Source organism: Pelodiscus sinensis, chromosome 19 (assembly GCF_052426305.1).
Source record: "Pelodiscus sinensis isolate ZL-2025 chromosome 19, ASM5242630v1, whole genome shotgun sequence".
Classification (NCBI taxonomy): Eukaryota; Metazoa; Chordata; order Testudines; family Trionychidae; genus Pelodiscus; species Pelodiscus sinensis.
The window spans coordinates 18,424,537-18,446,914 of record NC_143070.1 but is presented as its reverse complement, the minus strand read 5'-3'; the positions used below and the strand labels follow the sequence as shown (position 1 = coordinate 18,446,914).

Genomic DNA, 22,378 nt, shown 5'->3' with positions numbered 1-22,378 from the left:
GAATGCCTTTGCCTGCCCACTCTCTCCTTCCTCCTAGGTGCCCATGCCCCACATTTTTGAAGAGGCCCCTGCCAATAACTTATTGCCTACCCTGAGCTAGATACATTCATGGAGGTTAGGTCCATCAATGGCTATTGGGCAGGGATGGTGGCCCTGGCCTCTGTTGTCAGGGGCTGGGAATGGGTGACAGGGGAGGGATCATGTGATGATTCCCTGTTCTGTTCACTCCCTCTGGGGCACCTGGCACTGGTCACCATCGGAGTAGAAGACACTGGGCTATATGGACCTGGCTCTTACTACATTTAAAATGCAGAAGCACAGCAACCAGCACAAACTGGGAATGCTCAGTTCTGCCTAGTGCGGAGTCCAACAGCTCCTGTTTGTGGCAGACAGGGCTGGCTGTGGACAGGGGCTGCTTTGCAGCAGCCTCCTCTGAGGTAGGGTTGACAAGTGTCCAGTATTGACCCGGACAGTCTGATATTTTCACCTCGGCTGTGTCTAAACTGGCAAGTTTTTCCGTAAAAGCTTGCCAGCTGGCTACACTGGCCGCTTGAATTTCTGCAAGAACACTGACGTTCTAATGTAAGAAATCAGTGCTTCTTGCGGAAATACTGTGCTGCTCTCGTTTGGGCAAAAGTCCTTTTGCGCAAAAGTTTTTGCGCAAAAGGGCCAGTGTAGACAGCTCAGATTTGTTTTGTGCAAAAAAGCCCCGATCGCGAAAATGGCGATCGGAGCTTTTTTGCGCAAAAGCACGTCTAGATTGGCCACGGATGCTTTTGCGCAAAAGCATCCATGCCAATCTAGATGCTCTTTTCTGCAAATGCTTTTAACGGAAAAGCTTTTCTGTTAAAAGCATTTGCGGAAATTCATGCCAGTCTAGACATAGCCCTCCTGTCCGGTTTAAAAAAAAAATTCAGAAAATACCAGATACCTGAAATGTCCAGTATCTTCTGTTTTTTGCCAACTAGGATATGATAATCTTGAGTGCTTACCTGGTTCTGATGTGTAAAAGGGAAGTCAAATCCCCCGGAGCCATTGATTCCCCTATGAGGGGCACGTACAATATACATACATTGCTAATGCTTAGATATATTTGCTATTTGTATAGGGGTAAGACATGACAAAGGTCAAGGCCTGTCACAGGTAATAACTTATAATAAGGAGACGAGGGGAAGTGAAACCAGTCTTCTGTTAAGTAGAGATATGGATAGATTCCACATCCTTTAAACTTGTGACCGGCTCAAGCAGGAAAGGAAAAAGGGAAGTATGGCTCGCCCATTGTTCAGCAAAAGTGAATGAATGTAACACAGCTGTAACCGCAAAGTCAGCAAGTAGGCACTGTATTTAACCTCATTTGGAAAATTAACCTGACCTATAGGAATGCTAAATGTCAAAAATGAAGTAACCTATCATGTTAAGGCACCTAAACCAGGAAGGATGTTAACCCTATAAAAACCCCTGCCTATGAGATGTTGGGGGTCGGCTCTGCTTTGAACATTGAGTTCCTTAGCCGTACCTTGGTTGCAATCAATAAACTTGAGTTGGACCCAGCCTGAAAGTGTGACTCTCTTCTTGGGGTAAATCAGACTAGCCTCCAAGGGGACGAAACTAGCAATTTATGCAACAGTTCCACAGGGGAGCTGTCTGGCCTTGAGCAGGAAGACAAGATGGCAGATGGCTGCCAGCAGCCTGTTAGGGCCAAAAATCCTCAAAAGCATTTCTTAAAGGGGCCATGCTTTTTTTTTTTATTTTTAAAATAACTCTCCAGGTCTCCCCCCCTCCCCCCCTTTTTTTTCCTCAACAGAATTTTTTTCCTGGTGGGAAAATTTTTTCTTTGGGGGGCGGGGGGTGTTCAGTATTTTTGGTTAAACCATTTGGCAACCCTAAATTCTGAGGTGGGCAGGTAGCACTGTGGAGACTATGCTGGGGGAGAACCAGCTGGCTTCTCCCAGCATCCCACCCTCTGAGAGGCAGCAAGGGAGGAGAAAGGAGGCCATACTCTTCTTGACTACCTGATAAGCTTTTGCATGGGGTCTGGGGAGGCCTTGGAGTGCCCCCCCACCGGCTGGGAGGAGGGAGCTGGATGGTGTGGCTTCTGCAGATGTGGGGGACAGATAAGAGGCCAGGGCTGAATGCTGTGAGGTTTTGGGGGGGAGGAGAGGAAAGGAGAGGCCAGGGCAGGTGCGGCCTCTGGCCCTGGGGGGAGGGAGGGATCCAGGCCCGTGTACCCCCCAGACATGGGCTGGTGAGCAAGGCTGTCCTTAGGCATACACAGAATAGGCAGTTGCCTAAGGAACCAGTATTTCTGGGGCACCACTCTGCCTGGATGGACGGGAAGCAGTGGAGCATGTGTAAGCAGGGGCTGAACTACTGCTTGCTATCAGCCAGCTAAAAGGAGAACTGCCCTGGGGGATGGAGATGCTCATTCCAATTGTTTAGCTCTGCAAGATGATTAACCGTTAACCATACTGCAACTAATTTGGGGCAGTTGTAGGGGTCGCAGATCATGCTACCCCTAAATGTGGGAACTGTAAAATGCCACCAGTGCTTCCAGGAGAGACACCATCATTGTAAGAGGTCTCAGAAGAACAAGCCACCCCCCCACCCCCCCCAGAGTTGAGTGAACTGAGTTAGGGTGGAAAGGGCTTGAGGGCTGTGTCAGCCTGCTTCATGCCTCCCGGGGGGGGGGGGGGGGGAGCTGTAAGACTGGCTCAACCTGCCCCTTGCCCTCTGCTTTAAGGACAGACCTAAAGCAGACTCCACGAGGAGTCTTTTTGCTAGTCCAGTGGAAGCTGGAATCTTTGCCAGCCTAGGTGATGGCTAAAGAGTTGAAATCACAGGTTTGGCCGGGAGCCAGACCCATTGCAGCCAGTGGAGCAGCTGGCAGGAATGACCGGCTGGTGGGAGCGGCTAGCAGACTACAGGGCTATGTCTACACTGGCAGCTTTTTGCGCAAGAACAGCTGTTCTTCCGCAAAAACTTGCTGGCTGTCTACACTGCACGAGTGTTCTTCCACAAGTAAATTTACAGTACAGCGTTGGAAAACGGGGCTTCTTCTGGAAGAGTTATTCCTCTCCTCATGAGGAATAATCTCTCTTGTGCAAGAACTCTTCCAGAAGAGGCCAGTGTAAACAGGCAACATGAATTTCTTGCGCAAGAAGCCCGTATAGTTAAAATGGCCATCAGAGCTTTCTTATGCAAGAGAGCATCTACATTGCCATGGATGCTCTTCTGCAAAAGCACATGGCAGTGTAGACACTCTTGTGGAAGAGTTTGCACAAGAACTCTTCCACAAAAGAGTTCTTGTGCAAGAAGCTGCCAGTGTAGACGTCGCGTAGCACACAGGTGGCCTAGCCTCAGGCTAAAGGAGAGGAGTCATCTGGATGATGTCAGGGTCTGCTCTGACTGGACAGAGCTGTAAGTGGGGCATCTGAAGTGGGGTATGGAGAAAGTTTGGGTAAGTGAACTCTGTTGTGGTATTTTCCCAAGATAATGCCATGTGATTTCTCTCTCTTTCATTAAAAGTTTATTTTCTTCACCCAGACTCTATGCTTGCAAGTGGGGAAGCATCGCCTTTCAGAGGTGCCCAAGGGCTGTGTGAATTTCCCAGGCTACTGGGTGGTGGCTCAAGCCAGTTCTGTATGAGATGGACCCTAGCCTATGTCTACACTGGCAGTTCTTGCGCAAGAACATCTTGTGCAAGGGTTCTCATGCAAGAACTCTTGCGCAAGAAAATGTCCACACTGTCATGTGCGAGCTATGCTTTTGTGCAAGAGCATCCATGGCCGTGTGTATGCTCTCTTGTGCAAGAAAGATCTGATGAGCATCCACACTGCCCTCTTCCGCAAGAGCCCCTGTGCAAGAGGGCTTCCACCTGTTAAAAAGGAGCACAGCTATTGTGCAAGAAGCCTTCTCTCACCATGCCAGCCTGTACATCTTCTTGTGCAAGAGAGTGTGGACGCTTTCCAGAAGAACAGCCATTTTTGTGCAATAACCCACCAGCATAGACATAGCCCAGCTATTGAACGTGGCCTGGATTGCTGCCAGGCCTACACGTGGCAGGGTTGCACATGTAACAGCAGGGCTGGGTCCTAGAGAGAGCCGCATGCACACTCTGAGGGAGGAGATTGGCTGGCTGCTGGGGTCTCTGGGAAGAGAAGGGGCGGGACTAGGGGTGGAAGAGCAAGTCAGGCAGTGGGGCAGCAGTTTAATAATCCTGCCTGGGGCACCATAAAGCCTAAGGGCGGCCCTGCTGGTGAGCATAGCATGTGACACTCACAAAGGAGCTGCTGTGGCTGGGCGCTTATAGCCCCGCGGGCTACACCCAGGGTGCCTGTGGGGCAGTAGACTCAACGGGGGGCGGGGGGGTAACGGGCACTGCTGCCTCCAAGCCCTGGGAGAACTGCAAAGCGGGGACCCGGCCTAGCGGCAGCGGCCCCCGCGGGAGATGCGAGTCAGGGCCCGGCGCAGCGGGGGAAGACCCGGAGCGGGGCGGCCCCAGCGGCCGCCCGCTCCGTACACGTGGCGCTCGGGCCCGGGCCGGATCCGGAGTCCCGCTCCGTGCTGCCGAGGAGCTGGTGAGCGCGTGGGGATCCGGGTTGGGGGGGCAAGGGGAGCCGCTCTGGGCTATAGGGAGCTATGGGGGACTAGGGGCTGGAAGACGTGCAGCGCGGGGGGGGGGGGCTGCTTGGGGTAGAGGACTCGCCCCATCTGCGGGCCCCAGGATAATGGGGGGATTTGCTTCTCCCCGGGGCTGGGACCGAGCTGACGGGAGCCGAGCTCCGCTTGGGGGCGGGCGTGACGGGGGGGGGGGGCAGAAGGGAGGGGAGCCCGCGGCGGGGTGGGGCCGCTCCGAACCGGGCCTGGGCGAGCGGCGATTGCTGCCCGGGGGCTGCCCCAGCAAAGCGAGCCACGTGGCGGTGTCGCGCCGGCGGTTTTCTCAGCGCAACCCCCTCTCCGGTCTGGGAGAAGTTTCACTTGAGCAGACATGCCCTCCGAGGGGCTGCAGTTCTGCCCGGGCCCGGCGGAGGATCTCAGCTCCCTGCCCGCCCCTCTGGCTGCAGCCTCCTCCCGCCCCGGTCTGGCTGAGCCACTGAACCGCCTAGCTCCGATCAGCACCGGAGCCAGGCACCTAAACCTTAATCCCTCCCCCCGCGGAGCACAAGGGGGTGGCAGAGAACTGAACTAGAGGCTGAGCCCATAAAACTTGGGAGCATTTTAAGGGAGAGTCTCCCCTACCTGTTTGCCCTAAGGAGCTGGGCTCCGGAAAACACCTTTCCTAAAATCAGAGCTGGCAATAGGGAGTGAGACTTTCCTGGCACATGGGGATTTAGAAACATCCTGATCTCTATTGCAGCCTAGAGGTATGACTGCACATAAAAGTTTTTTCAGGATATCCCAAAATGTCTGCCCCACATTTTTTAAACTCGTCTGCTATTTTGAAATATAGCGCACATGATATTTTGATGTCCCTGCAAACCTTGTTGCACAAGGGATAAGAGATGGCTCAAAGTAGTGTTTTATTCGAAATTTGTGCTGTGTGGACTCCACCAAATTTCATAATAGCCTTTTTCAAAATAGACTTGAAATAAGCTATGCAATTTGCATAATGCAAATTGTGTATCTTATATCAAGTTTAGGGCGCCGTATAGACACACCCTAGGTGACCCATCTGACTTTTACAGCCCTGTTTGAGCCCTCATCTTCCCTGAATAAGGGTTAAACCTCAGGACTGAGTCCGGATGCCTGGATTCTGTTCCTACAACTGATACTGACTCTGTGAATGTGGCAGGTGTTGGGATTCATCTGCCTCTGCCTTAATTCCATCCTCTCTGCCATGGTTGTAAGCAGGCTCAGTCAAAGACCCTAGAGATCTGTGAAGATAGACCATTAGGGTTTGCAAAGTCCTTGGAATTACATACATAAATCTGAACAAGCAACACCTGACTTATGATGCCCCTGCATTTACAACCATTTTTTTCATGTGAGACAGCTCCTAACTCCCCTCCCTGTTTATGTCCACAGCTTGCATTTATGACAGCATACGACACAGACTCCACAAGTCAACCCAAAACAGGAAACACACGGTCAGTCAGACTTGCCAGTTTCCAGCTGCTGCTTGAACTGTGTGCATCTGCTCCACATTGGCCTTTGGTTTTTAGTTATTTTTGTGCATTATTTAGTTTAGTTTTCCTCCATTTTCGTAGTCAAAATTGATATTTTTAGAGTATAAAATGGGTTTCCAGGAACAGAACCACCATTTATAACATTTGTGCCTATGGGAAATAAGGGTTCAACTTACAATGGTTCTCCAGGAGCCAATTAGTGAAGATGGGAAGTATAGCTCCCCAGGTTGTCACTCCATGCATTAGGCTAATACAGTGGAACCTGTGAGGTACCCCTTGTGAACAGAACTTGTTTGTAACTCAGAACCAAACATTAGGGTTGTTCTTTCAAAAGTTTAGAACCAACCATGGATTTAACAGTTTAGACACTTTAAATTGCAGAAGCCACATGCTGGTTTTTGCCATCTGAATTCCAAGCAAATAAGCACAGAAGCAGTTCTCTTAACTCGCCAGGTCTCCTTTGAAACTCCTCCTTTCCGTTGGTAGTAATTTATGTTTAACACAACATTGGTGTACTGATGTGCTACCAGTAGCAGTTACTAACTTGTACGATTGTAAGGAACTGCTGCTATAAGATACTATAAGCACGGTGCTACAGGTAGCAGTTACCTGGGGTGCTTTGTGTAGAACTGCTCCTTGTAGGACAGTGCTATTAGTGGCCGTTACTGATGAGCAGGTTTGTAAGAAATTGCTTTTATAAGATGTGCTACCAAATATAGCACAGGGAAGGGCAGGGGCTTCAGCCTCGCTACCCTAAATATTCCTTATGTAGCACATCATTGCAGGGAGCAGCTCCGAACAAGTTGCTCCCAGTTGCAATATGCTACTCCTGTTCCACAAAATGCAGTTACGTGCCCAGCACCGGCGGGGAGGTTCATGGCCGAGAGGTTCATGCGGTGCAGCCTGGATCAGAGGTGCAGCCCCTAGCACTGGGCATGCAGCACAAGCTGGGTGATGCAGGAAGCAGAGTCCACATCCTGCTGTTGGCAGAATCTCTGCTCCTTTCAATCCAGGGGGCCATCCCTACCCACCTGGACCCTGCAAAATGCTGGGGTGAGAGGCTGCTGGGCACCAGCACAGGGAAATGACAAGGTGGGGCGCGGGGAAAGGGAGAGTGTCTGGGTCTCTGCCTGTCTCAGTTACAAGCCCACAGTTGCAGAGCCTAACTGGATTTGCTGCCTCATTACAGCACCACCTAATGGCTAAACTGCAGGCGGCCATAGGGGTGTGGGAATGCTGGGAGTCACTGGAGAGCGATTTTTTTCCCCCTACTCCTTCCCTTCATGTGCTCCAACTGGAAACACTGGAGGGGGTGGATATTGCAGCCCCCCTGCTGTGTTGCTGTCCCGAGGGATGTCTGGTCACTCCTGTAATAGAGAAGTGGTCCTGTCCCCCCCGACCTGTGAGAGCTTGCCACGCATGAGCAGGCCCCAGCGTGGGGCTCTGGGGCAGGTCCCATCTCTGAAGCCCTTGGAAGTAGTGGCGGGTGGGATTTAAGGGAGTTCAGTCACCATGGCATCACCTGGAGCTGGGGCCGAGACACCCTAAATACCCCCTCCTCCACCTCGATCTATCCTGCTTGGCTCATCTCAGCTTACAGTTCGGCCAGGGAGCCTGGAGCTGGGAAGGAGCTGGAACCTGGACCCGCCCGGCCACGCTTTGCTGCTGCTGCATCAGACCTGCCACACAGAGAGGAGCCGAGCCCGGCCCAGCACCTGCGGCCCAAGTGCGGCTGAGAAATCATGGGGGCAACGGATGTGCGCCCTGAGAGCCAACCCCCGCTGCTGGAGCTGCATGTTGATGCCAATAGACACCTGGAGATGGAAGGGGAGACAGGTAATGGGGTGTCACTAACTGGGACTAGGCTGGAGAGAGAGACTGGGCCTGAAGGACCAGCCTCTCACTGGCAGCAACGGCCCAACCCACCTCTGCAGGCAGTAAGGCCCCAGTCCCTGGCTCCCAGCAACTGGCTGGCGCACACAGCGCTGGGCGTGTGACTGGGCAGGAGCCATTTGGGCTGTTGGGTAAAAACCCCCTGTGACAGCTCTGTTCCCCCCTTGTTCTGGCTCCTTCCTCTCCCACCTTCAGCTGCATGGTGCCCGGATGAGACCCCGTGTGCAGGGACAGGCGCTGGGCAGGGTGGGCACAGCCAGCACTGGACTGAGGGGGCAGAGCAGCTTGAGCTCTTGCCACTGGAACATGCGGGTCCTTATCTCTGTGTCCCTGAACTCACCGGCCTGGTGCTGGCCTGGCTGGCAGTAGTGGGGGAGCGCTGAGTTGAGGGGGGAGGGGCTGTTCTGTCAGCCCCAGCCTGCCTGAGCCCCTGGGAGCCTCTCCCAGAGCATCTGACAGGAGGCACGAGGGACAGAACGGAGTGTGTTTCAGGGCAGCCTGGGGCCTGGCCTTACAGATCCCTCTGTTTCAGAGCTACGCTGTAACTACAACAAATGTATAGTCGTCCTGGGAGTAACAGTCTTCGTTCTCCTCATCGCTGTTATTGCCCTGGCAGGTGAGTTCTCAGCCCTCCCTGCCCCCTCTCTGCACGTCCCACCCCCTGGAGCTGCCCCAGTCACAGCATCTCCTCCTGGCCGGTCTGGCTCCTGCCCCTGGGACAGAGGGTACCTGGGATGATGCTTCTCCTAGAGCCGCTTCCTGCCCCCCCCTCCAGGCCCTGCACTGAGCACTTGCTGTGGGGGGGGAGGGTCTTACTGATATTAGCCCCACCCCTCCCACGCAGCCCATCGCTGAGCACATGGGGTTCCAGTGGCTATCCCCAGGCCGCAGAAATAGTCACTGACACCTGGGTGGGGTGGGAGGGATAATTGATGGGGCGGGTGCAGGGCAGCAGTGAGCTGGGCCCTCTGCCTGCAGCCTGTCACCCTGAGGCACTAGCCTGCCCTGCCTGCGTCCCTGTGTTGTGCCCAGGGCTGGGCTGGCAGGTGCTGCCCCATCACTGAAATGAACTGTGGGGACCAGCATAGTCACCCCCACTAACGCTGTGTGACACCCACCAGTGAGTGACCTGGGCAGGGCCCCTCAGTGCTAGCAACTCCCTCTCCTGCACAAACAGGGCATGCTGGTGCCCAGGGCAGCTGATCCTGGTGAGTATGGGCTCTGATCATGGGACCCCTGGAGAGTTTACTGGCTGGCGTGGAGGGGGCAGAAGGTGACTCCAGGTCTGGCTGCACTGGGGATCCTCTGTGCCAATGCTCTTGATGAAAATTGGTAACATATCAGTCAGTTCAACTTTAAATGCACAGCTGTGGTGCAGATTGGGGCTTGCACTAGTGCCCCTCAGATCTGCAAGTAACCAGAGTGGGACGTGCTGCTCTGGCATATGTATCCGAGGGGTTTTCACTGATGTATCTGCCTCACTCTCCTTACACCACAGCCAGCTGCCCTGTTCCAGGTAATTTTGGCTCACACAGCGTAAGGTGGGATCTGTGTGCTTGGGTTTACTCTCCCTTGCATGTGCAGGCTGCCCCAGAACACAGTGGAGTCAGATGGTAGAAATGAAACAAAGTGGGATCCTGGAACTGAATGGCTCCTTGCCGTGCCTTGTCCCTGTGAGGCAGTACGGGAAGGGGCCCACGGGCCTGGCAGCCTTTCTCCTGGGGGTCTGTATACACCCATATCCCACTGCGTACAGGGAGTGAAATGTGAAATTGTGCCCTGCACAGCTGCAGCAGCTGCCTGGAACAAGGGATACAAATCCCACACTGACCTGCACCTGGGAACAGTGGCTGTACTGGCCGCCCTGCTCTGTCCAGGTGCAGGTGCCAGCACCTGGCACCGTGGCCTCTCCAGGGACATCCAGGCCTGGTACACGATTTGTTTGTTCTTAGACCCCTGCTACCCCAGCTGCCAGTGGCTTTAAAACCAGCTGGGATCACTGGTGTAAAGGAGCAAGTGCACTAAATGGCTGGAGGGGTTTGCAACAAACTCCTCCACATACCAAGTGCCCAAGGCTGAGAGTGGGCAGGAGTGATTCAGGGGAGGGGGCAGGAGGTGGGGAATTCCAAACTCATATGGTGTTAGTTAGTAAAGGGATAGAACTTAGCAACCCCTCCCTAGTAACCATAATAACCTGCCTCTGGCTCCTCACCTGCTGCTCTGAGTTGCCAGTAGCGCCTGGGGGTGAGTTATATGCCCTCGCCCCCTTGCCAGTGTGACCCTTCTTATGGCACTGCAAGGGTCACACTGCAGGGAAGCTTTAGTTTCTTTCTGGATGCTAAATTAGCAGGCAGCAATCTCTCTGCGTAGGGAAGGAATGCATTAGGAAGCAGCCACCCTGCGCTTCCCTCAATGACTTGCCTGCCTTGAGTTGCTTGTCTGGCCCATGACCTTGTGCCTGGGCTGCTCTGAGCTGTCCCTGCCCCCGGGCTGCGCGTGTCCCTTCCCACCCGGCAAACGTCTCCCTCGCCCTGCGTCTGGCTGCGCTGGGAGCTCCGGGCAACAGGTGCTTGGCCTGGCGAAGGGTAGGGAGTTTGTTCCCCCCCACCCGTCAGCCCCCTCCTGGGCAGCCCAGCGCAGAGCAGGGGAGGGGCAGTGGCCCAGGCTCCTCGGGGAACCTGCCTGGCCAATCCTGCAGGACCCGCCTCTTACCCAGCGTTGTTCTCCTGCCTGTTGCTGGCCTTGACAATTGCCCCTCCCCCTGCTGCCCCCTGCCCTCCTCTGCTCTGACCCACAGCCTGGGCCTGCCTCTCTGGCCTTTCAACTAGGAGCTGTTTGTCAGCTACTTCCTTGTTGAACCAGAGCCCAGACAGTGGTCCAAGGAAACCTTGGTGGCTGGATTTCCAGCATCCTTGTAGCTCGCTCAAGGTTGTGTCCTGTTCCTCCCTGCTTAACCTCCCTCCCGCCCCCTACCTCCCCCCCTCCCCCCCCAGCACCTGCCTCAGCTGCCTGAGGGTCAGGATCATTTCTCCCCATACACGGGCAGGTCCCCTCTCACTCACATGTTCCTTTCTCCTTTCAGTGGGGTTATCTGGCCACTCTCCAGCTGCGCGGGGCCCCTGCTGCCCGGATTGCTGGCTTGGCTACCAGGGGAAATGCTTCTATTTCTCCACGGCTGAGGGGAACTGGACCAACAGCCGGAGCCGCTGCTCTGCCCTGGGGGCCTCCCTGGCTGGGATTGACACCCTGCAGGAAATGGTGAGAGACTCGTCACTCTGGCCTGGCCTGGGCTCTGCCCTGCATATGAGGAGCAGCCCAGGGCCAATGGACTTTCCAGCCACTGAATACCCGGCCTGGCTGGGCCCAGGGCCCCTCTGGTGTCAGTAACAGGGGGATCAGCCACTGTCAGGCCTCTCAGCAGGAGAAGCTCCTCTGGGGCTGGGCTGCCTGGGGTTGGAGGGGGCTGAGACCCCAGCACTGCTGGAAGAGCCAGTGCCCCTCGGTAGGGGAAGAGCAGCCAGCTGACATGGAGGAGGGGTCCTCTTAGGCCTGGCCCCTCCCAGCATCCCCTGCACTGATCATCTCTCTCCTTCCCCACAGAGGGCTAGAGGGAGCTCAGCTGCAATGTAAGGCAAGGTTTTCACACAGAGCTTGGCCCAGGTGGGGCTTAGGACCCAGCAGCTCCCAAAAGCAGCCACAGCCCTGGGGAGGTTGGGGTGGGGGGAGCTGGGTTTGGTGGGGGAGGGTTAATACAGAATTACCCAGAGCTGGGTGAGGAGGAGGGGCAAATCTGCAGCCCCCGTGTGTGCCCCTGGGATTCCCTGCCCAGAGCCGGAGAGCAGCAGGGTTGAGTCCTGACACTCCCTCCCCTCCCCTCCACTGTTCTAGGCTTTCCTGCTGCGGTATAAAGGCAAACCCTACCATTGGATCGGCCTCCGGAGGGACCCGGGGCAGCCCTGGAAATGGACCAATGGCACCAAATTCAACAACCTGTGAGTCTTTGCCTCCCATCTCTGTGAGCTCTCTGGGCTTTGGGTCCCTGATGTCTGAGGTGCCAGGTTCAAGCCGAGCCCCCAGTCAGTGCTTTGGAAGCAGCCAGAGAGCACTTGGGAGTGTGTGTGCTCGGAGTGTTAGGGACAGGTGCCAGCCAGTGTCTCCTCCTGTGAGACGGGCCAAAGTCTCCTTGTCTGTCTGGCTGTTATGAGGCTCTTGAATTTGTAAGGCAGCCTTTGGCAAGATCTCTCAGCAGAGGCTGTTAAGCAAGGTAAAGCTCTCAGGGGATAAGAGGTCCTGTAATGGATCAATAACTAGTTAAACCAGAAGTAGGCAAAATACAGTCCACAGCCCGATCCGGCCTGCCTAACATTTCTATCTGTCCTGCTAACAGTCCTATAGTGTCGTGGGGGCTCAGAAGGGCGGGCTGGCTGCCGTGCTCCTACATCTCTCCTGGAAGCAGCTGGCTGTGGCTGGAATGTCTGTGTACAGTGCCCCCTGGCCAAGGTGGGGCCTTCAGCCTTCTTTTGGTTAAGGTAAACAAGCCAAGTTCCTTGAGTCTCTTTTCATAAGACAGGATTTCCATTCCTTGGATCATCCTAGTGGCCCTTCTTTGTACCGGTTCCAGTTTGAATTCATCCTTCTTAAACATGGGAGACCAGAACTGCACACAGTATTCCAAATGGGGTCTCACCAATGCTTTGTATAATGGCACTAACACCTCCTTATCACTACTGGAAATACCTCGCCTAATGCATCCCTAAACCATATTAGCATTGTTCACGGCCATGTCACGTTGATGGCTCATAGTCATTCTGTGATCAACCAGGACTCCGAGGTCCTTCTCCTCTTCCGTTACATCCAACTGATGTGCCCTCAGCTTATGACTAAAATTCTTGTTATTAATGCTTAAATGCATAACCTTCCACTTTTCACTATTAAATTTCATCCTGTTACTATTACTCCAATGTACAAGATCATCCAGATCTTCCTGTATGATATCCCGATCCTTTTCTGAATTGGCAATACCTCCCAACTTTGTGTCATCCGCAAACTTGATTAGCACACTCCCACTTTTGGTGCCAAGGTCAGGAATAAAAAGATTAAATAATACTGGTCCCAAAATTGATCCCTGAGGAACTCTGCTAGTAACCTCTCTCCAGCCTGACAGTTCACCTTTCAGTATGACCCGCTGTAGTCTCCTCTTTAACCAGTTCCTTATCCACCTCTCAGTTTTCATATTGATCCCTATCTTTTCCAATTTAACCAATAATTCCCCATGTTGTACTGTATCAAATGCCTTACTGAAATTGAGGTAGATTAGATCCACTGCATTTGCTTTATCTAAAAAAATCTGTTACTTTCTCAAAAAAGGAGATCGGGTTGGTTTGGCACGATCTACGTTTTGTAAAACCATGTTGTAATTTTTCCCAATTGCCATTAGCCTCAATGTCCCTAACTACTTCTCCTTCAGAATTTTTTCCAAGACCTTGCATACTACAGGTGTCAAACTAACAGGCCTGTAGTTACTCGGGTCACTTTTTTTCCCTTTCTTAAAAATAGGAACTATATTAGCAATTCTCCAGTTAAATGGTACAACCCCTGGCTGTGTCTAGACTGACCAGTTTTTCCGGAAAATCAGCCACTTTTCCGGAAAAACTTGCCAGCTGTCAACACTGGCTGCTTGAATTTCTGCAAAAGCACTGACTTCCTAGTGTAAGAAATCATAAAACCATAGAACTGGAAGAGACCTCAGAAGGTCATCAAGTCCAGACCCCTGCTTTAGGCAGGACCAATTTCAACTAAATCAACCCGGACAGGGCTTTGTCATGCCGAGACTTAAACACCTCTAGGGATGGAGACTCCACTACTTCCCTAGGTAACCCAGTCCAGCGCTTCACCACCCTCCTAGTGAAATAGTTTTTCCTAATATCCAATCTGGACCTCTCCCACCACAACTTGAGACCATTTCTCTTTGTTCTGCCATCTGTCACTCCTGAGAACAGCCTCTCTCCATCCTCTTTGGAACCTCCCTTCAGGAAGGTGAAGGCTGCTATCAAATCCCCCCTCACTCTTCGCTTCTGCAGACTAAACAGACCCAAGTCCCTCAGCATCTCCTCACAAGTCATATGCTCCAGCCCCCTAATCATTTTGGTTGCCCTCCACTGGACCCTCTCCAATGTGTCCACATCCTTTTTGTAGTGGGGGGCCCAGACCTGGACACAGTACTCCAGATGTGGCCTCCCCAGAGCCGAATAAAGGGGAATAATGACATCTCTGGATCTGCTGGCAATGCTCCTCCTAATGCAACCTAATATGCCATTAGCCTTCTTGGCTACAAGGGCACACTGTTGACTCATATCCAGCTTCTCATCCACTGTAACCCCCAGGTCCTTTTCTGCAGAACTACTACTTAGCTGGTTGGTCCCCAGCCTGTAACAATGCTTGGGATTCTTCCATCCCAAGTGCAGGACTCTGCACTTGTCCTTGTTGAACCTCATCAGATTTCTTGTAGCCCAATCCTCCAAGTTGTCTAAGTTACTCTGGACCCTATCTCTGCCCTTAAGCGTATCTACCTCTCCCCCCAGCTTAGTGTCATCCGCAAACTTGCTGAGGGCGCAATCCATCCCCTCATCCAGGTCATTAATAAAGATATTGAACAAAACCGATCCTAGTACTGAACCTTGGGGTACTCGGCTAGAAACCGACCGCCATTCTGATGTTGAGCCGTTGATCACTACCCACTGGGCCTGGCCTTCTAGCCATATTTCTATCCATCTTACCATCCATTTATCTAATCCACATTCCCTTAACTTACTGGCAAGAATATTGTGGGAGACCGTATCAAAAGCCTTGCTAAAGTCAAGTGCTTCTTGCAGAAATGCTATTCTGCTCCCGTTCAGGCAAAAGTCCCTTTTGCGCAAAGCTTTTGCACAAAAGGGCCAGTGTAGACAGCTCAGATTTGTTTTCTGCAAAAAAGCCCAGATCACGAAAATGGCGATTGGGGCTTTTTTTGCAGAAAAGCACGTCTAAATTGGCACGGACGCTTTCCCGCAAAAAGTGCTTTTGCGGAAAAGTGTCCGTTCCAATCTAGACGCTCTGTTCCAAAAATGCTTTTAACAGAAAACTTTTCCATTAAAAGCATTTCCGGAAAATCATGCCAGTCTAGACGCAGCCCCTGAGTTTAGAGAGTCATTAAACATTTTTGCTAATGGACTTGCAATTTCATGTGCCAGTTCCTTTAATATCCTTGGATGAAGATTATCTGGGCCCCCTGATTTACTCCCATTAAGCTGTTCGAGTTTGGCTTCTACCTCGCAATTGGTAATACTGTATCTACCTCCATATCCTTATTCCCATTTGTTATGTTGCCATTATCCCTAAGCTCTTCCTTAGCCTCATTAAAGATATACTCTAACCTCAATAAGGTAGCTTTCTTTGCTGATCCCTCCCATCTTCCACTCCTTATATACTTTCTGCTTTTTCTTAATCACCTCCCTGAGATGCTTGCTCATCCAACTTGGTCTAAAACACCTGCCTATAAATTTTCCTCCCTTTCTTGGGATACAGGCTTCTGAAAACTTCTGCAACTTTAACCTAAAATAATCCCAGGCCTCATCCACTTTGAGTTCCATAAATTCTTTAGTTCAGTCCACTTCCCTAACTAATTTCCTTAATTTGTTAAAGTTAGCCCTTTTGAAATAAAAAACCCTAGTCTCAGATTTATTTTTGTTAATCCTGAATTAGCTCATGATCACTTGAACCAAGGTTGGTCCACTACAACCATTTCTTCTATGAGGTCCTCACTACTCACCAAAACCAAATCTAAAATGGCATCCCCCCTTGTTGGTTCAGCAACTACTTGATGAAGGAATTCATCATCTATTGCATCTAGGAAAATCTGAGCCCTATTATTATTACCAGTATTTGTTCTGTAGTCTATCTGGAAAGTTGAAGTTTCCCATGATTATGCAGTTTCCATTAGTATTTACTACTTTAAAAACATTAAAGAGGTCTCTGTCCATATTCAAATTAGATCCCGGTGGTTTATAGCACACCCCAAGCACTATCCCAGGGGAGGATCTAATAGTTTTCTTCCCCAATGTGATTTTTGCCCAGACAGACTTTGTCTTCTCCATTCCATCACTTTTTAATTCTTTGCAATCTATCTCATCACTGATATTTATTTCTGTCTTTCCTAAACAGCACATACCCTTCAATACCTGTACTCCAGTCATGCCTAGTATTCCACCAAGTTTCTGTTATTCCTATAATATCTGGTTTCACTTCCTGGACCAGTAGCTCTAGTTCCTCCATCTTGTTACCTAGGCTTCTCGCATTGGTGTACAAACATCTTAACTTTTGCTGTTTGGCCTCATTCACATTGTTTATCCCATTGGCATGAACATTGTACCTCCTATATGACTTATTAGACTAGTATCCACTTTGCCTCCTTATGTCCATTATCCTACCCCCGGCTATCTCCTTTCTTACATCGTTTTCCTCCCTCTCAATGCTAAAATCCGGAGTAGAGATTACCTGGACATCTCCCAACCGTCTCTCCCAAATTCCTAGTTTAAAGCTCTCAATCAGTTGAGCCAGCCTCCATCCTAGAAGTCTATTCTCTCCCTACTTAGGTGAAGTCCATCCCTAGAGAACAGTCCTCTGTCCGTGAATGCCTCCTAGTGACCATACATCCCAAAGCCCTCCTTATAGCACCACTGCCTAAACCATCTATTGAGCATCATAATCCTGTTACACCTTAGTTGCCCTTCTCTAGGAACAGGCAGAATCCCACTGAAGATCACCTGAGCCTCAATTTCCTTAAGCGTCTTCCCCAGCCCAACATAGTCTCCCTTAATTCGTTCCAGCGAGAATCTAGCTGTATCATTTGTTCCTACATGAAGGATGATCAATGGATTCCTTCCCGCTCCCTTTAGGATCCTCTTCAATCTCAGTTCCACATCCTGTAGCTTAGCACCTGGCAGACAGCACACCCTTCTATTCTCTGGATCAGCTCTGGTTACAGGCCTGTCTATTCTTCTCAATAAGGAGTCCCCAATCACGTAGATCTGCCTTTTCCTGGTGACAGTGCAATTCTCCAGTTTATCCCTTTTTTCCTCTGGCTGTAAGTCCTTTCCATTCCTATCTTTCCTTGTAATCTTCTTCAACCCATCCTGTATCTTCCTGGTGCTCATTTTTGGTGTTGTCTCCATCAACTCTTCCTCTTTATGTATAGGACTAGCCACTCTTCTCTTCTTCCTTGCCGTTCCACCTTCAGTGGCCACCTGTTGTATCCCTTCTTAATTCTCCAACTCTCCATACCTGTTCTTGAGCTCTATTTCTCCTTCACTGGCCCATCTTTTCCTCTGCCTGGTTCTCATAGTCACATGCTTCCACTGTCCATTTTCTTCACCCAGCAGTCCCCCCTCACAGGCCTTTGATCCTGCTTCGGTCTGCATGTCTAAGCTTTCCCCTTCAGCCACCTCATGCATTTGCTCCATCATCTGCTTGAACACCCTTCTAAACTCGACCAGAGTTTCCACCTGCATCTCCAATCCTGGATCTTTTCCTCCATCAGCTCTATCAGGCGGCACTTCATGCAAACGAAACTCCTTTCAGGTATCCTCTCCAGAATCATGTACATACCACAGCTGCCACATCCACTCAGTCTCCTTGTGTCCTCCACTGCTTGGGTCATGGCCACTGCTGCCTCTGTTTATCAACCTTCTCACCAAAATCCTGTTAGTCCAGCAAACAGAAAAAGAAAAACAAACCAAAACAGCCCCCCCCCCCCCCCCCACGGCAAAAACAAACCCTAAACGAGTCCCACAATCCAAACTCCCACTCAAACTCCCGTTTACAGCTCTGTTTGCTGGCTTCTATGCTGCTGCCTGACTGGGTGGCTACCTTTATGGGACCCCTAATCAGCAAAGCCCCACCCCCTAATCAGGGCTCAGCTTCTCTCCCAGCACACTGCCCCTACAAACAATACAAATACAAAACCAAATACAAACTTCTCCTCCAACAGAACTCCCACTCAAACTCCCCTGTTTACAGCTCTGTTTACTGGCTTCTGTGCTGCTGCTGCTATCTGTGTAGGAGCTAGCTGTGGGGCATGGTAGCCCCAGGAGGCTCTAATTGTCTGACTGGCTTGAGCTGCCACTACATTCCCATTGCTACTGTTGTGCTAGCTCAGCCTGAGCTGCTCATAAGTCTGTGCCCTGTGGCTGGGAGCCACACTCCCTGCTGTGCTGCAGACATAGGGCAGCTGTCCTGAGCGCTCAGGGTATGTCTGCACTGCACAAAACATTTGCTGCAGCGAACCTCGGAGCCTGGGTCTAAAGCAGGGTTTCCCAATGTATGGGTCGCCATGACATTTCAAAAGGGCCACCAAGTGTCTCCCCAGCTGGCTCTGCCCTATTTTTGAATTGCCCTGAGTCACCAAGTCTTCCTGAATTGTTAAAATGGGTCCCCATCTGGAAAAGGTTGGGAACTGCTGGTCTAAAGGCTCCGGCTTCAGTCTGTGGGGCTCAAACTAGCAGTGCAGACCTGTGGGCTCAAACCCTCTTCCCCCAGTGAATGATGCCTGCCTGAGCCAGCTGAAAGCCTGAGACACTAGCACTGAGGGGAATCATCCCAGGCATCTCAATGGGGTGTTAACCCTCAAACCCACTGCCCTTAGGGGGCCCACCCAGCAGAAGGCTCTTGGTGCATCTCTGCCGTCCCTGCAGAGCTCTGCTGGGGGGGTGCTGGTGCCTCCCCTCTGTCATATGATTGGGTGGGCGGGGGCTGGGTTCTCCCTTCACTGGGACACATCTTAGCTCATCCTGAGCCAGAGGAAGTTGGTGCTGGGGCAGGGAGATCCCAGCCTCCCAGAGCAGTGCTGGGCTGCCTAGCACCTGGGTAGTGAATAACCAGCATAGGACCATGGGGGAAGGGTTCACCTGTGAGCCTGGATCCTTCCCTCCACCCTGCCTGTTCCCAGGTGGACATGCAGACCCCTAGCTCTGATGGGAAGCTCAGTGTGATTGGCTGGGTCACACCACAGCCCCTGGGTTTGTGCTGCCAACTCAGCATTTTGCTCCCAGCACAGCATTTCCAGCCGGGCATCTGGCCTGAGAGCTGCTGTGAAGTGCCTGGCGAGCCTTGCCCCAGCTCTTCCCTGGGGCATCACTGCTGCTCCTCGCTGTGCTGCTGCTCCCCTGGAACCTGCACTTGGGGCAGTGTGAGGAGATTGGAGCTGATGGGGTCCATCCAACTGCAGCTGGAGCAGGAACTGAGGTTAGAATATCCAGCCTCTTTGGAGGTCAGTTCATCTTGGAACTTCTCCTGTCCATACTGCCCCCTTTCTAGCTGTTCCCTTTGGCTGGAAGCTGGGGCTTGGGCCTGCTGTTGGTGCAGGAAGGGGATCTGAGGGGCTGTGAATGCAGCAGCTCCCTGCCTTGTGCGAGTGTCGTCCCCTGTCTGTGACCAACGGAAAATGCCCAGCTCCTGCCTGACACCTGCTCCCTGGCTTCTGCCCTGCAGGTTTGATATCAGGGCAGATGGTGACTGCGCGTATCTGAACAGTGAGAACGGGGTCAGCAGCTCACGATGCACCGGGGAGCGATACTGGATTTGCAGCAAACCTGATGTATTTACAGAGAAGATGGAGGCTCGTAACGGGAGTGTTGTAGAATTAGCTATGGGAAAGCTGGACTGATCTTTCTTCAGCATCACACCTGAGCCTTTCCCGAGTGTCAGGGGCTGCTCTGAGCCTCTCTGGGTGAAACCACAAAAGTCGTTTGCACATTTCGTCCTCTCCCCACGGCTGCCTGTTTTCCCTGCCAGTGGAACTGCTCAGATTGGCCTTTCCCACCTACCTCACCTGGCACAGGGAGTCTGGATCTTCCTTGAGCTGAAAGCTGCAGCACCAGCCTCAACTTTCCCTGCCTGAGCGCCCCACACAAAAGTTTTTTAGCTTCAGTGAAGTCTTTGTGGAGCCTTTTAAAATACTCACCATTCCTATTCCATAGAGTGGGACAAAGCTGAACAGGAAATGGTGCTTCCCTTCCCTCCAGGATGTTTTTCAACATGAATTTCTCAGGATCACTTGTAATTGTGGCGAGCACCCAGCGGATTTTCAAGTTTATGGTTTAAACCAATTTCTCTTTGAGACTTTTTAATTTTTATAAAAGCCTAAAACATTAAACTGTTTTTTATCTATTTTCTGTGCACTTTACTGGCACCAGGCTGTAGATGGGGGTTAGAATCGCTGTGTCCCTCCTAGTGGGTGATAATGATGGGCAGCATCCCATATTCACATCCTGCAGACTATTGTAATAATCTTTGTATCAAAGGTGCCTTGTGAAGTATCATTTGAAAGCTCACAACTTGCTGGTCTACAGGATCAGGGTGAAACATGTATAACAATATTCCATGTGAAGTTGTTAAACTCCAATCACGACTGATGTGTATTTTCCAGAGAAGTCTAATGAAAAGGAAACGTCTGTTTTTCCAAGACAAAGGGACAAGCTGATGCTTCTGGCCAAATGTCATCAAAGCTGCTGTGCCAATACCTCTCAAGTGGCTATTTGGCAAGGAAGGGGACAGGAATAAACCTGTCTGCATCGCAGCAAACATGGTAAATTGTATTTCATTAAGGCCAGATCTTTGCTATGTGGTAGAGTTCTGGCTCTTGTGAGTAAGAAGTAGCAAGTACTAGGTGTGATGCTAGTTGATATGTAGGACTGTACCAGTCCGAGTCAGCAGGCGGCCCGGCTGACTCACTCCACTGGCAACCGCCCCTAAAGTCTATGACCACTTGGGTGGCCATGGGCCTGGGTCAGGGTGGGGCAGCAACTGCATGCAGAGCCTATACCAGGTTGTGCAGCCATGGCCCTAGGTCAGGGCCGAGCAGCAAATACAACAGCGTATAACAGTTTGATTGCTCAGGCCTGGTTGCAGGCTGAGTTGGGGGTCAGCTCTCCTAGCTCAGCAGAGAGCCAACAAGAGCAGGGGATTTTCCCCTACAGAGGGAACCTGCCACTTCAAGTGAGGGAGTGGTGGGGGGAGGATGCAGGCCCACCCACTCCGCTGTGCCCCGGCCTAGGGTCCTAGCAGTGGCAGCCCAGGTGGCCACTCCGTCATCAGGGCTCCAAGCTGCAATGCACTGACCGGGTCAGTGCGCTAGTGGGAGTCGGAGCCGCAACGCGCTGCCCACTCGACCTCCATGGCGTCAGTCGATGAGGAGATGGCTTTCCCTAGGCCATTTCCTAATTCCCCCTGGGGGGGCCCTACCTGGCAGGACCACAACATCTTGGGGTCCTCCAAAGCTATCCCCTGAAGCTTCTATACATAATAGTTCCCCAGAGGGGGCATGTGAGGTGTGTACTGACATCCAGTGGCCCCTTGGTCATCACAATCGCTGTGAGATGTCTGTAGGGAGAACATGCCAGGAGTTCTGTGCCTGACTTTGGAAGATCCTGAAGTTAAGGCAGGTCCCCAAGAGGTTACACACTTTGGACATGCTCTGTTCAGGCAGGAGAGAACAGGTACCGGTCTCCTTCTCTGGCCCCATGTATACTGTAGAGCTCAGGCTAGATCCATATTTGCCTACTGAGCTGCTTGCAAACTGAAATTGTGAAATCTGAGCCGGAGAACCTACACTATAGAAAGAAACAAAAAGCGGGGGAGAGGAGCAGTTTAAGAAGAAAGACAAAGGGTTGGTCTGCTCTGGATTGGGAGTGAAAAAAGAGATCCTGGATCTCTCATCTCAGGCTGTGTCCAGACTCAGGGGTTTTTTCGAAAAAAGTAGCCTTTTTTCGAAAAAACCTCACCTGCGTCCAGACTCAAGCTGCGTTCTTTCGAAATTAAATCGAAAGAACGCGGCTTTTCTTTCGATGGCGGTAAACCTCATTTCACGAGGAAGAACGCCTTCTTTCGAAAGTTCCTCTTTCGAAAGAAGGCGTTCTTCAATGTAAATAGGGCTTCTTCGAAAGAGAGCATCCAGACTCACTGGATGCTTTCTTTCGAAAAAGCAAGCCGCTTTTTCGAAAGTTCAACGTGCAGTCTAGACGCTCTCTTTCGAAAGAGGCTTGCAGTCTAGACATAGCCTCAGTGGCAAACTGGAACCAGGCCTGTGTGTGGCAGGGTCACAGCATGAGCAGCTAGAAAATGTCTGGGTTTAAGGTGATCAGTGCTTAGTTGGGCAGGAGAGTATTTTATTAGCTGAGAGAGAGCCCCAGAGTATGTGTGATGATTTCCTGTGGATCCATTTGTTTCCAGTGTTTCTACCATTGCCAGTACGTGAACCTCTCTGCTGGGCTAAATCCACTGACATTCGAGGGCACCAGGGACGTTCACTCTAAGCAGTGAGTTGGAGT

The 22,378-nt window shown here is 51.7% G+C and overlaps 1 protein-coding gene across 13 annotated transcripts in view; it reads left to right on the top strand.

Moving 5' to 3' along the window:
• LOC102447807 (C-type lectin domain family 2 member B-like) overlaps nt 1-22,378 on the top strand; it is a 44,685-nt gene that overhangs the window by 9,647 nt on the left and 12,660 nt on the right. For 3 of the 13 annotated variants that reach the window (XM_089770665.1, XM_089770666.1, XM_089770664.1), the window contains exons 1-7: nt 4,152-4,255; nt 6,025-6,086; nt 7,719-7,961; nt 8,551-8,634; nt 11,101-11,276; nt 11,907-12,010; nt 19,542-20,637. In XM_089770665.1, the coding sequence (XP_089626791.1) occupies nt 7,868-7,961; nt 8,551-8,634; nt 11,101-11,276; nt 11,907-12,010; nt 19,542-19,716 (633 nt within the window). In that variant the 5' untranslated portion in view covers nt 4,152-4,255; nt 6,025-6,086; nt 7,719-7,867 and the 3' untranslated portion in view covers nt 19,717-20,637. Of the gene's footprint in view, nt 1-4,114; nt 4,256-4,295; nt 4,578-6,024; nt 6,087-7,718; nt 7,962-8,550; nt 8,635-11,100; nt 11,277-11,906; nt 12,011-12,405; nt 12,548-19,541; nt 20,638-22,280; nt 22,367-22,378 lie in introns of those variants that run through there. The other 10 variants (XM_089770663.1, XM_089770661.1, XM_089770667.1 and 7 more) reach the window with 9 other exon arrangements.